This window comes from Ursus maritimus, unplaced genomic scaffold (assembly GCF_017311325.1).
Source record: "Ursus maritimus isolate PB19 unplaced genomic scaffold, ASM1731132v1 scaffold_21, whole genome shotgun sequence".
Lineage (NCBI taxonomy): Eukaryota > Metazoa > Chordata > Mammalia > Carnivora > Ursidae > Ursus > Ursus maritimus.
Genome location: NW_024424564.1, coordinates 28,905,423 through 28,918,409, shown reverse-complemented (window position 1 = coordinate 28,918,409; position 12,987 = coordinate 28,905,423). Strand labels below are relative to the sequence as shown.

Below are 12,987 nucleotides of genomic sequence, written 5' to 3'. Positions count from 1 at the left end.
AAATGATCTTTGTGAAAGGAAATCACAGACACCGGGTCCCCTTTGCTTTCTACAATTCAGGCATTGCACGTTATTCTATTCTATCCCATCTCGTGCTTGAACTCAACTTTTGTCTTCACGTGGGATGTCTTCCTTTGTTTGAAAAGCAAGTACAGCCAACGGAGTTTACTTCCATGGTGTAAGGTAGCAGGCCTTGCTTCCAGCAGCACTGGTCAGCCAGCAAGTAAACAGGCAGGAGCAGGGCCAGGAGGTGGTCTTCTGGGAAATGCCTGGCTTTTATCTCTCTCTTTTGTAGTTTCTTTTCACTTCCATTATGTGCATCTCCTGAGCTGGTCTCATCGGTCAAATGATGACAATTCTGCCATCACGCACTGTGAGAACAGCCTTCATTCAACATGAAGTTTTCCACATGTGAGAATTCAGAGGGAAAAATTCTGCATTAATCCTTCCTATTTTTTTTAATCCCATAATTCAGATTGCACGCTTTCTCCCTCATTACTTGCCCTAGAGTCACCTTCAAGGCTACAAATCATTATAGTGCCCTAAAAGCTGAATTCACATAAAATGGTTAATTTCTTAGGATTTTTGCATCCATCAAGAGCTTTAGTTAGCATAATCCTTTTTGCTTGTTGCTCTTTTCCATTGAAAGAATGCTCTCCCTTGAGATAAAGAAGCAAGCAAAGACGTTTACTCTCCCTGCCTTTGCTCACATGACGAAGCAGCTGGTCAGGATGGCAGGGAACAGTGAGTGGAGTACAGGGCTTCTTCAAGCCTCAGCTCTGTGCTTGTACGATTGATTATGAGGGGGGCTCCTGACGGGCTCAGTCGGTAGAACATACGACTCTTGATCTCCAGGTTGTGAGTCCCAGCTCCATGCTGGGTGAAGAGATCACTTACAAATAAAATCTTAAAAAGGAATGGATTATGAGAATTGATTATGATAGTGCCTAAATGTTAGGGTTCTCATGAGTCTTAATTGAGATAATGCCTTTGAAGAATACACCACAGGGCCTGACCCAGGACGGGTGCTCTAAACGTTTATCTTTAATATATCACATTCCCTTCCTGAGCAGTGGGCCTGTTTTCACCATGTTCATCTTCTTGTTAGTAAGATATTAATACATCAAGACTAAAGCAATACCTTCCTTACTAGTTTCCTTGATTCTACTTTCACCACCCTGCATGAACTTGCTAGAGTTTCTCTGCTAAAATAAAACTTTTTTTAAAGATTTTTTAAATTTATTTGACAGAGAGAGACACAGCGAGAGAGGGAACACAAGCAGGGGGAGTGGGAGAGAGAGAAGCAGGCTTCCCGCTGAGCAGGGAGCCCGATGTGATGCGGGGCTCAATCCCAGGACCCTGGGATCAGGCCCTGAGCCAAAGGCAGACGCTTAACGACTGAGCCACGCAGGTGCCCCTAAAATAAAACTTTTATCATGCTATTACCTCATTCTAATACCTTTGATAACATCCAGCTGCCAGCACATCAATTGGCAGATATTAATCACCAAACGCATTCGGTGAACAAATAAATAAACACACGGGTGCCCTATGGGAGACTTTTCACAAACTCTACCCTCTTTTCTTAACCTTATCTCCTGCTAGTTATTACCATCAACAGAGAGCATTCATTTATCTATCCTGTGACTTCCACAAGTCAGGTACCATGGTAGCTGACGAATATTCAAGGGTAATAAAAGGGCTTATGGCTTCTTTGAAAGAAAACATTCACTTAAGCCACATTGACTTATTTATTGTCTTTTGCCTTCCCATTGCCAAGATTTTGATAGTTCTGTTCTGCCAGACCAAAAAGCTCTCTCTTCTTTCACATTCTTTTTATCCCTCAGGTTTCAGCCGCTCAGCTTGTACCTTGTTCTCCATAAACACTTACCTAACTATCCATGTGTAAAATGATCTCTCTCCCATCCCTCCTCTGCTTTTCTAAGACAATTATTTTTAATTATATCATACTTAACTTTGGCTAGGAATTATAATTATATAATGCATTAGAAGTTTCCTGGTACGAAAACTCTAAAATGCTATTATATATATTATATAACATATATATATTATAGGACATATAACATATAGCATATTATATAACATAAATATATATAGATAAACATATAATAAACATTATATATATATATATATATAATATATATGGTTTATGCACTATCTCCTTACTGGTGTGAGTTCTATAAGGTCATGCCTTTCACATTGCACTTTTTATTTCTTAGTATCTTATATTAACCTAATATTAATATTTTGTCACATAGTCTTCCTCAGTCAGTATTCGCTGGTTGATTGATTGTTTGATAAGTTACTGGAAATTTCCTCGTGTTTAGCAGAGAGGTATGTTGTTTGCCCACAGTACTAGATATTCAATAAATGTTGCCTTGTCCCAGTACAAACTGATCGATTCATGAAAAGAATAAAAATCTCTTGACTGCCGTTGATAAAAAAGAAGCTCCCGAGCATTCAAGAGAAGAGGCAGAGAATTAAGGAATTGAATACCTCCTTGTGGTGAAAGAGAGTTACCTTTCCCCTGTCTTAATTCCCAACTTGCCCTATCCTTGTCCCTGTTCCCAGAGTGGAGATTCTTCCCCTGGGGTCTCTGGCTACTTATAAAGTCCATGAATGGTTCTGAGCAGGACCTGGAATCCAGTACAACGTTCTGCACAAGGAAAGGCAGATAGTTATATTTAGCGAGTACAGAGTAAAGGTTTAAACTCAAACTTATCTAACTGCTTTTCCGACTCTATCACGGCTTAGATGATTTCTTGCATCTTGGACTGGGGGAAGGATACAGTACTGGAGTGTCCAGGAAAGTTTTGCAACACCACCACCACAGCAGTGACAGCAAGAGAAGCATCAGTCAACACTTACGTATTATTTGATGTGTGGCAGGCACAATCCTAAGTGCTGTATGTCTTAACCTATTTGAAACCTCTCCACAAATCTATGAAGTAGGTAGTACTATGCTTATCCACAGTTTATAGTTTAAAAAACTGATGGTCAGAGAGGTTAAGTTATTTATACAAAGACACAAGTACATGGAACACAATGGTGCTGGGTGGGGGCAGAGAAGGCTTGTGGGAAAGAAAGATGGCCAACGTAATAGTTTTCTACTACCAGATTGTGTTTCAAGCCACCCTGTATTCAAGGCTACCCTGAATTCCACCTGAACCTTCTTCCTTGGCCAAAAGAGAAAATCTGTCCATGGTGGAAAATAAGGAGCCAGACAACCCATTCCAGCCCCTGACCTGACCTTGAAGAGTCAGTCTAAGAATAAACCAGTCACATCAGGTTTGTGAAGATAATGACTTGCTTCCAGACCTCTTAGAAAATAAAAGGGTGTCCGAAGGAGACCTTTCTAAACTCTGGCATTCTTCACATCTTTAATATACAGGTACAATTTAAATCACTTGTATTTGATGTTGGTGAGGAAGAGCGACTAGCCTTGAAATGAACTTTGACAACCTGTAGAATATAGTTACCCTGCTAACTAGTGGGTTGTCAGTAGAAATCATAGTTTAAGTGGTTTTAACAGCAGATGTGGAATGTGCTCTGAATTTGAATATTTCAAATATCTATAAGGCAGCCAAGCTTTAGGTGAACCCTACCCCCAAACGTTCCAATTTATTCAGGATAAATTTCAGCAGCCTCTGCACAAGCACTGCTTCTAGCCTCAAAAGTGTTCCAAGAGACCTGGATCCTGACGATAGCCCCATGGCATCTTTGTGACTTAACTGCCCATGACTTGCTTGTGTCTTAGTGTCTTCTGCCTAAAAGTGGGTGTGACAATGTATGCAACTTCACATCCGATTAATGGTATTTTAAATACGATGATGTTTGGTAAAATTCGTGGAGTTTTGGAAGTGAAGTTCTTACTAAAATTTAAAAAAGGAAATATTTGTTCTTGTACAAATATGGCATGTAAAAAGAATTGTAGCTTGGTCACAGTTTTTAAACTAGTCTGCAAAGACATGCTATCCAAGAATTTTGCTAATTAATTTTCTTTATTAAGAGTTTGGTCTTTCTTAAAATCGAGTACAATGGAAGAGTAGATTAGGTGCAAGAAGATCTGGGTATTACTTTCTGTTGTGCTTCTTACCAGCTCTGTGAATTTGGGCAGATCATCGGACTTTCATTTACTCATCTGTAAAATGAAAATAGTGGAAATGATTTCCCTTGCTCATCTCAAAGGATTGCTACGACATACATCAGAAAACAGTAAAAGCTCACATTTATGGGAGCTTAACTTATCGGGCCATGCTCTGAGTTATGCACTTTATATATACTGCTTCAGTTCATCTTCTCTCCAATATTTTAAGTTAGGTAATCATTTTTACCTATCATACAGATATGGGAACTAGACTCAGAGAGGTTAGGTATATTGTCTTTACTATCAGAGGAAAAAGCCCAGATGTGAACGGCAACCAAAATGACTCTGCTTTATAAAAGTAAGATGGTCTACCTGTCAAGATAATGTGTCTTCTTTTCCTCTTCCTTTCCTACTTCTTCTTCCATTTTCTCCTTAATACCCTTATCCCCCCACTCCTTTCTCTCTCTTTGGTGACAATTACTGCCATTATTCATCATATGCACTATGGTAGGGTTGGGTTTTGATTCGCAGCAAACCAGGGCTGGGCAAAGCAATAATCATGGTGGAATCTATAGCCAATGTTCTGTCTTTGTGTGGTCATTCACCAAGTGTTTCTTGGGAATTTACTATATACCATGACTGTGCTGGGTACAGGGACTCTACAAATGAAAATGATGCACTTCCTCCCTTGGGGTGACACACATCCATAAACAGCTATTACAGGAAGAAGAAGCGATTGCATGTCGTATGAAAGAAATGGATGCAAGAGGAGTTCAAGAGGAAAACGTCATTAATTCCACATAAGGGGATCATGGATTTTGCACCAAGATCCAGGGAAAATAATACTTGGCTTTTTTTTTCTAAATGATCGGAATAACTGGGCATGTGGTTATTCAATGTCAAAGACAGGAGGCGTGGGGTAAGATGTTATAAAATTAGGGAGGCAGGTCTTGGGAAATAAGGCAAAATGTCATGTGACAGCACCCCTCCCCTCCTTTAGATACCCACTCAAGAATTTAATTCCTTCAAGTTTCATCAAGGCAAAATTATTTATTGTAGAATTGTGTACTTGGATGGCTAGAGGAAGGAAAGAGAAGGTGGAGGATGGGAGGGCTATCCTCTCAAGTTTCACAGATGTTGATTTCAAGTTTCCACCTGGTAACAGCCTAGGGGCCAGGGCAAAAAGATACAAGTCAAAACATAGAGACACACAGGGAGAGAATTAAACAGCATCCAGCAAGGGAATTACAAAAACTCAAAAAAGCTTTCCAGTGGCTAAATAAATATCTTTCCTTGTGTTTACACTTTTTTTTTTCTATTTACTGAAATTTGAAAAGAGCCATAGACTCTGTTGCCTTTTCAAAGTTCTGAATTATATAAAAGTATAGTCCATGAAAATCAAAATTTTCATACGCAGGCTAAATTATAATGTGACCAATTTCTAGTATCTGTGTGTTTTATTTAGAAAAAAAGAAGAAACCCAATGGCTGGTAAACAAGAAAGAATATAAACTATGAGTAATGAAATAATAATAGTAAATAATAATAATAATAATAATAATAGCAAACGTGACATTCTTTTCATATAAAACCATTACTGTCTTCCAGGACACTTTAGAAATATGTTCAAAATACATAGAAAAACTCCACAGCAGAGTACTTGAATTTGCACAAACAGCCCAAGGCAAGTAAGAATCTGAAAGAGTATTTTCATATAAATCTACTCATGTATTTCTGCAGACCACATTTAAAATAACCACAAGATTAATTTGGTTCCATTTGCCAGATTTGCACATCACGAAAGCAAGAAAAACTGTCATTTGGCAAGTATAAATGTTACTTATAAACAAGACTAGAAAGGGTGGATAGTGGAGTGAGGCTGGGGGTGGGGAAGCAAACCCTTTAGTTACAATGTTTTAGGGAAATGAATCGACACAATAAAACAAATTTCAAATCAAGTTACCCCTCTATACCACATAAGCAGTTTAGAATCTTAAGCAGATGCAGAAGGAATAAAGCAAATGGGGAGAAAAAAGGCCGATAAACTTTCTGGCTGCAATACAAGAGACATATCATTACCATATGATCTAATGTGGGTGTCAGCCGGATTGTGTTCATTGAGGGAAACCTTATTTTTTAACTGTGCTATGGAGTAGAAGCAGGAGGTTTTCAACCTAGTGACAGTCACAGAGCAGCACCTACCCCCTCCTCCTTTCCACACCTGCAAACTCTTTTGCTTGGGCTGAATATTTAGTGTAATTACATCTCAGCTTTGAGGGCTCCTGTGGCAAATCCCCGGATTAAAAGGTATGGTTTTCAATAATTGTCCTGAACTCTGCTACAGACTAATAAAACTTCGATCAAGTTGAGAGCAAAAGGAATTATTTGGTGAGAGAAAGAAAAGAAAAAAAAATCGTGCTAAACTTTTGATAATCTTTATGCAGTATTTTAAACAAGTATTACTTGAAGACAGAAGTTAAATATTTGGTAAAATGGTTGAATGCATTGTTTTAGTTCTTTCTGTTCTTGCAAAGATGTTTATTAAAAAAAAAAAAACTATAACCTAACACCATGACTATCTATATTGATATATTTTGTATTTGTACTAATGAAATGTTTTACCTCTTTAGAAAGTATTTAAATTCTAGGTCAGCATACTATTTGTAGTTGGGTTACATATATATATATATATATTTAAGGATTTAGTTCCCTCCGGAATTCTTGCATATTTTCAGAACTTTTAAAACCTCAGAGATGTGAACTCTGGTGATTAGCGGCAGAAATCAAATAAATGTATATTTCTACAACCTAGAAAAGAATAGAAATTATCACCAGAGAAGTGAAAATAAACATTGAAAATACTTATGCTGCTTATTAAAGATAATCTCACAGTTAGCTACATAATTCCTTACAGAGAAAGAAAAAACCCAGTCAGTTATTTTCGATGCAAATGAAATTTTATTGTAAGGTACATCACTTGAAAACGAAGGTGTAGGTTATTTTTCTTGCTAATTTCAAAACAGGGGAACACAATGACCACTGGTTAAGTGGGCTCCCAGTGACATAAATTCCTGTGGCTTTTTCTTTTCCTATTGCTATTTTGACCAGAAAAAGAACCAAATGCCTCCGATAGCTTTCCTTATTTATGGATAAATGCCATTTTTATTGTCTATTTTTAAATTATTTCCATTATTATTGAGGCTTTTCCTTCACCTAGTGCTGGGGGATTTTTATTTTGCTCTGCAGTTATAGTTTTCCTTATCTCCTGAGGGTTCAATTTTGATTTTGAAAGTCATCCCAAACGCATAAATGACATCCTACAAATGTTGAACTGAGTGATATAGTTAATTTAATGGGCTGAAGTAGTTTAAGGAGCCAGAAATTATTATTTTTGATGAAACACGTATAAATTGTGGCGACTAGCTTTAGTGGAGCAGTGATATTATACTTAGCAATTAACATCTAGGAAAGAGTCATACTTTTTGAGAATGCTTAAAACAGTTTCAATGAAATTTAGAAAGTATATTATCTCAGGAATAATCTCCTTGGTTTCTACAAGGGCATCTGCTCTTTTTTGTTTATTTTTCTTATATACTAAGGAAGGAAGGGAATTATTAAGAAATTATTAATATCAACTGCCCCCATTAATTGTTTTAAGATGCTGGGTCTTCAAGTATGATGACACTTATTTAAAAGAAATCATCTCCTGGGGGAATTTGTATAAAGTTTCTGGATGCATATTCTTCTCCAGGACATTCAAGGTTAAAATGCACACACACACACACACACACACAAATCAAAATGATAAAAATAAGTAATGGAAACTATAAACTTCCAGCTTGTGCTTAGCGTTAAACCAAGAAAAATATTGTACAGAGAATTTGCACCATTTTAACAAGAGTAAACACATATAAATGATAATATTCGTCTGAGCTAGCGTTCAACATTTCCTTTTTGGGGTTAGTGAAACAACCAGGCATTTTCTGTTCTGGAGAAAAGATCAAAAAGCAACATCTGCATTAATTCTCATTGCTATTTATTCAATCTGCTATTACTTTGCTTCATTTTTCTTCTAAAATTGTAAGATATTAAGTATGCAACACTAGCAAACTGTGGTAAACCGTAAACATTGCATTTTAATGTGAAACAGACAGAAACCACTCCCTTAGATCCAGTCCAAGGGAGCACTGCCAAAACAATGGGGCTCCGTTAAAAGGCTAGGCAGCAACTGAGTGGGAACAGGGAACACGCTCCCAGAGAAAACCTGATACCAAATTTAAAGGGGCAGTGTGAACAATAATCTTTGTGGTATTTTTTAAATGAGAAGCCACATGCCAGTGCTGCCTTACACATACCCCAGTAATAAATATGAACTTAAGAACAAAAGTGTAAGAAATCCAAAAACTTTTTTTTTCCTTCTCCAGTGCATCTAGCCAAGAATTTCCAGAAGTTACGTAGATAGATGCATTAAGGTTAGGACATCCAAAGTGGTTTATTTTTTTGTCTTTGTTTGTCTTGGATTTGTTGTTGTTGTTGCTTATGTTACAATTGGCTGATGACTGAAAATCATTCTTGGAGTTGGGTTATGAATGGGCAGCATTAATATGATTCTTGTAAGTGTACAATTCAAAGTAGATGGAGGGGAACGAAAGATAACATCTGCTATGTGTTTTGGGAATCCTTAGAACAGTTTCAATAGGATTCGAAAACATATCAAGTCAAAAACACACTGCTTGCTCTCCACATGATCAACTCCTTTTTGTTATTCAGATCTGTGTAGTTCCCTTCAGCCACCTGAACACCAGCTCAACGACAGATGTATCTAACACGCTTATTGAATGAATGGATAAATATTGTATGGATTTGTCGAAACTGTACTTTTGTTTGTTTACAAAATTGCCCTCTGGGTAAAGCCAGATGACATGTAAGTCCTGTAAAAACCAGGAGGCTTTTCCATATATGTTTATTGTTTTATTAAAAAAAAAAAAAGATCAGTTTGAGAAACTGGCCCACAGATTTATCTTAAAAAATAAATTATGTTCCACCAAGTTGAGGTTTTCCATTTGTTACCTTTCTCAGGCTAGAAATTTGATATCGAGAAAAGATAAGTTTGTGTTTTAAAAAATCAGACCGACTGGTTGCCCGGAACAAGCCGAATAACTGGTATTGTTAATAAATTGATGGTCAATTGAGTCATTTATGTGCAAAATGTTGTGCAAGGCCTGGGTACAGAACAAAGAATAATAAGACACGCCCTGAAGGAGTACATCTTCTAGTTGGGGGGACAGACCAAGCACGCAAAACAAATTACAGTATAATGTGATAAGTTCTTTAAAAGAGGTAAGAGCAACGTGCTTTAGGGCACAGAAGAAGGAGGAAGCAGCATCCTGCCTGGATGAGCCAGGCAATCCACAAGGGAAGTCCATTAGCTCAGTCAGTCTTCACAGCCATCTTACAAGGTAAGTATTTTAAATGGCACTTAGCTTTGAGTGTCGGGGTTGAGGTGGCGACTGGAGGAGAGAGGAAATGGAGAAAAATAAGGCTTGAAACATCGGTTGATACCAAATTATGAATGGTCTCACAGGCCACAAAGGGGACGCGAACCTTACTGGCAAGCCTTAAGAAGTCAACGAGGAGTTTTCTGTAGAATAGAAATACAATAAAATCTAATTCTCCGAACATGACTGGAGCAGCAGAGTGGAGGATGACCTGGAGTAGAGGAAATAGTCAAGGCCGAGACCAGTTGGAAGCTCTTGTTCAGGGAGTGATGAGAAATGTCTGGACCAAGATAAATACAGTGGGATGGGGAGATGACATTGGTTTCCAGAGGTATTTCTGATGCAGGAATTGAAGAGCTCTCATGTGTATAGACAAATTTTATTTGACTGTGGCTTGGCTTGTGTTGAATGAGCCCTGAGAATTCCAACATGGTCTATCATCATAACAGTTTTGCAAATGACGTGAATATATAATATACTGTCTCAATTTGGACCCCAAATTCAAGCAAGCAGATTTAAATTACATTCAGATTTCTTTTCCTAAGTAAATAGCTGAGCAAGGTAGTCTGTTACGTACCTTTCAAATACATTTCAGTGTTCTGCTTCCTAATAGTAAATGAAAGATTTTTTTTTTTTTTTTTTTATACTTTACACTCACTCTACTGTGGGGTGTTATATGAGACAAAATGCAGTAACCAGGCGGCACGGCTCTTCTAAACCTCTCGTTTATTTCCTAGGTTCCTTGGCTGTGAAAATACATGAGATAAATCATGAAGGCAACCATCATCTTCCTCCTGCTTGCACAAGTTTCCTGGGCTGGGCCCTTCCAACAGAGAGGCTTATTTGACTTTATGCTAGAAGATGAGGCTTCTGGGATAGGCCCGGAAGAGCATGCTCCTGTGGATTCTGACCTCGAGCCTCTGGGCCCTGTGTGTCCCTTCCGCTGCCAGTGTCACCTGCGAGTTGTCCAGTGTTCTGATCTGGGTGAGTAGGTGCAGCTCTACCTTGCTTCATTCACAGGCACGGCTTCCCGAGGGGTTAGCATTTTCCTTTGTCATCTCTGCAGTTCCAAATGTGAGAGACAGTGCCATCTATGGAGAAGTCAAGGAAGCTGAATAGCCTAGCAAGAAGGAGCTTGCAGTTAGGAGACCTTTTGCTTTCCTTTTTAAGTTGGGGCTCCATCACTCTTGCAATCTCGGAAGAGTCACTTTTTAAAAAATCTTTCTGAACTTCATGGTCCCCCTTCTGTAAAATAAAATTTTGAACAAAACAATGTCTTCTGTTCCACGATTCCAAAGGGATGGCTTACTTTAATTCCGTGATTTGCTTTCAAGAAATGTTAGATATTAAAACCTGGGTGATGGCCCTACTCTTGGCTTAGTTAGCCCAGATAACAGAGTTTGAACATTACTAAATTGTAAAGTATGCAGTTATCAGAAGCAAAACAAGTGAAGTTTTAGAACAAAAAAAATTATCTTTCAAGTACCAAAATACTCCCTTAATCTCTGGGGTCTTAGTTTTGCCTTTGCCTTTGGCATGTTGTAATCTAGCTATTTATATTCTTTAGAAAGTTTCAAAAGCAATCTTTACAACTAAGATACGGTGTACATATTCAATATAACCACAGGACATATATCTTTAGACTAACACTGTATACAGCTTGATTTATCATGTTTCAAGAAAACATTGGCCTGGGAATTCCAAGAGCAATACACTCAAAAGATAAATCTCTAGAAAGTTTGAGGCCCCAGCAGATGGGCCCAAGGGGAATGAATGTAATTGACATGACAGTTAAATTGCATCTCTCTCTCTCCTCCTCTGTTTTTGGTTCATTTTCTTATAAGGAAAAAAGAAAAAGAAAGAAATCCTCACAGAATGACTCTGCCATTGTATATTTCCTTATTGAAGAAACTCCATAGTATAGTTGGGTACTGCTTTGGGGAACCCTATATCTATTCAGAACATGCTTTCTAGCAGTATTTTGCAGGAAAATTTGCCACTAACCTCTACAGTTGGAATAAACTACATGCTGGAACCCAGGAAAACATAAAACATGTTAAATAGTAACAACTCAAAATCAAACATTCAGTATAGTTTTTAAAATGTTGTATAACCATGTAACACCCAGAAAAAAAGTGCGTGGAAATGTTTTTAAAAAGCTACAGGATAATTCCACTGGATTCATTCATTCATTCATTCATTCACTCATTCATTCAGCAAATATATTGAGATCCCACAATGGGTCAGATCTGTTGTAGGCCCTGGCAAGAAAGGAACAAGGAAGACAAATATGGTCCTTGTTCTTGTGGGTCTGATATTATATTGGTGGTGATTATTTCTCTTTTGAATTGTATATTTGCTACAAGTGGGATTAGATCACTCTCAAATTCTATAAAAACTGTTATAAGCATCTAGAGATTATCTGCATTACTGGTATGAGCAAGAAAATTATGCAGTTGAAAATATTTGCACATAAGAATCACCATGTGATGGATATACTAGGAGTAAACTTTTAAAAAAATTTATTAAAATGGCCGAGTTCCTAAGAAATGTGAAGCCAGTTAAATCTCACTTTGCCTCTGGAAACAAGGTTAAAAGAATTCATGGTTATCCCCATATATTGCCAACAATGAACAGTTGATATTTTTAAGGAGGAAAGACTTGGGTACTCACTTCACTGATTTTATTTTACATAACTGTAGTTTGCTCACATTATAAATAGTTTAAAGCTTGAGTCTGATGAAAGCATTTGAGACAGTTTTCCAGTTGTCTTTCATAAAAAGGCCTAAGCCTATTGCTCAAAACTAAACAGAAAAATCCAGTCTCTGGAATGGTCAAGTTCATTGGCTTGGGTGTCTCATGATACAGTTTTGTTGATGTCCTTGTTATTATCTTGTTTCAATTTATTTTGTCTTGTTTTTGGATGAGGCCATTTTCTACATGTTACCTTTTATCTAAGAGCCCAGATTGCACATCATTCCTTTAAAAGGCTGACTGGCCTTATATACTAAAGAAGTAGCGAAGATTATAATAATGAGTTGTTTGGGGGACCCCTACTGAATGAAGAGAACCGAGTTCCCATGAGCAATGGTCTCATCTAAGTTACTTTTAGTTTTTATTAAATTTGTATTTAAATATATTGTGAAAGGGTTTTGGTCAGATATTTCTAAAACAGAATATGCATTTCAAAAAGGAAGAACAATCTGTTTGCCTTTAGAGAAAACACTTATTCACACTTTCCACTACCATCTGACTTCTCACTTTATGCTCTTGGCACCGTTCGGAACCTTGACATCCTCATCTGCAGAAAAATCACAGCCGGACTTAGAGATTCTAATACTTGTGTGTGGTGCCTGGCTCATAGTGGGCTCTCAATATGTAT

General features: G+C 37.6%; 1 protein-coding gene across 2 annotated transcripts in view; it reads left to right on the top strand.

The window, feature by feature from the left end:
- The first annotated feature begins 6,226 nt into the window (after positions 1–6,226).
- Positions 6,227–12,987, top strand: part of DCN (decorin) — a 41,370-nt gene continuing 34,609 nt past the window's right edge. Inside the window, exons 1-2 of one of the 2 annotated variants that reach the window (XM_008687683.2) lie at positions 6,227–6,414; positions 10,343–10,589. In XM_008687683.2, coding sequence (XP_008685905.1) covers positions 10,376–10,589 — 214 coding nt within the window. In that variant the 5' untranslated portion in view covers positions 6,227–6,414; positions 10,343–10,375. Of the gene's footprint in view, positions 6,415–9,419; positions 9,567–10,342; positions 10,590–12,987 lie in introns of those variants that run through there. The other variant, XM_008687682.2, reaches the window with a different exon arrangement.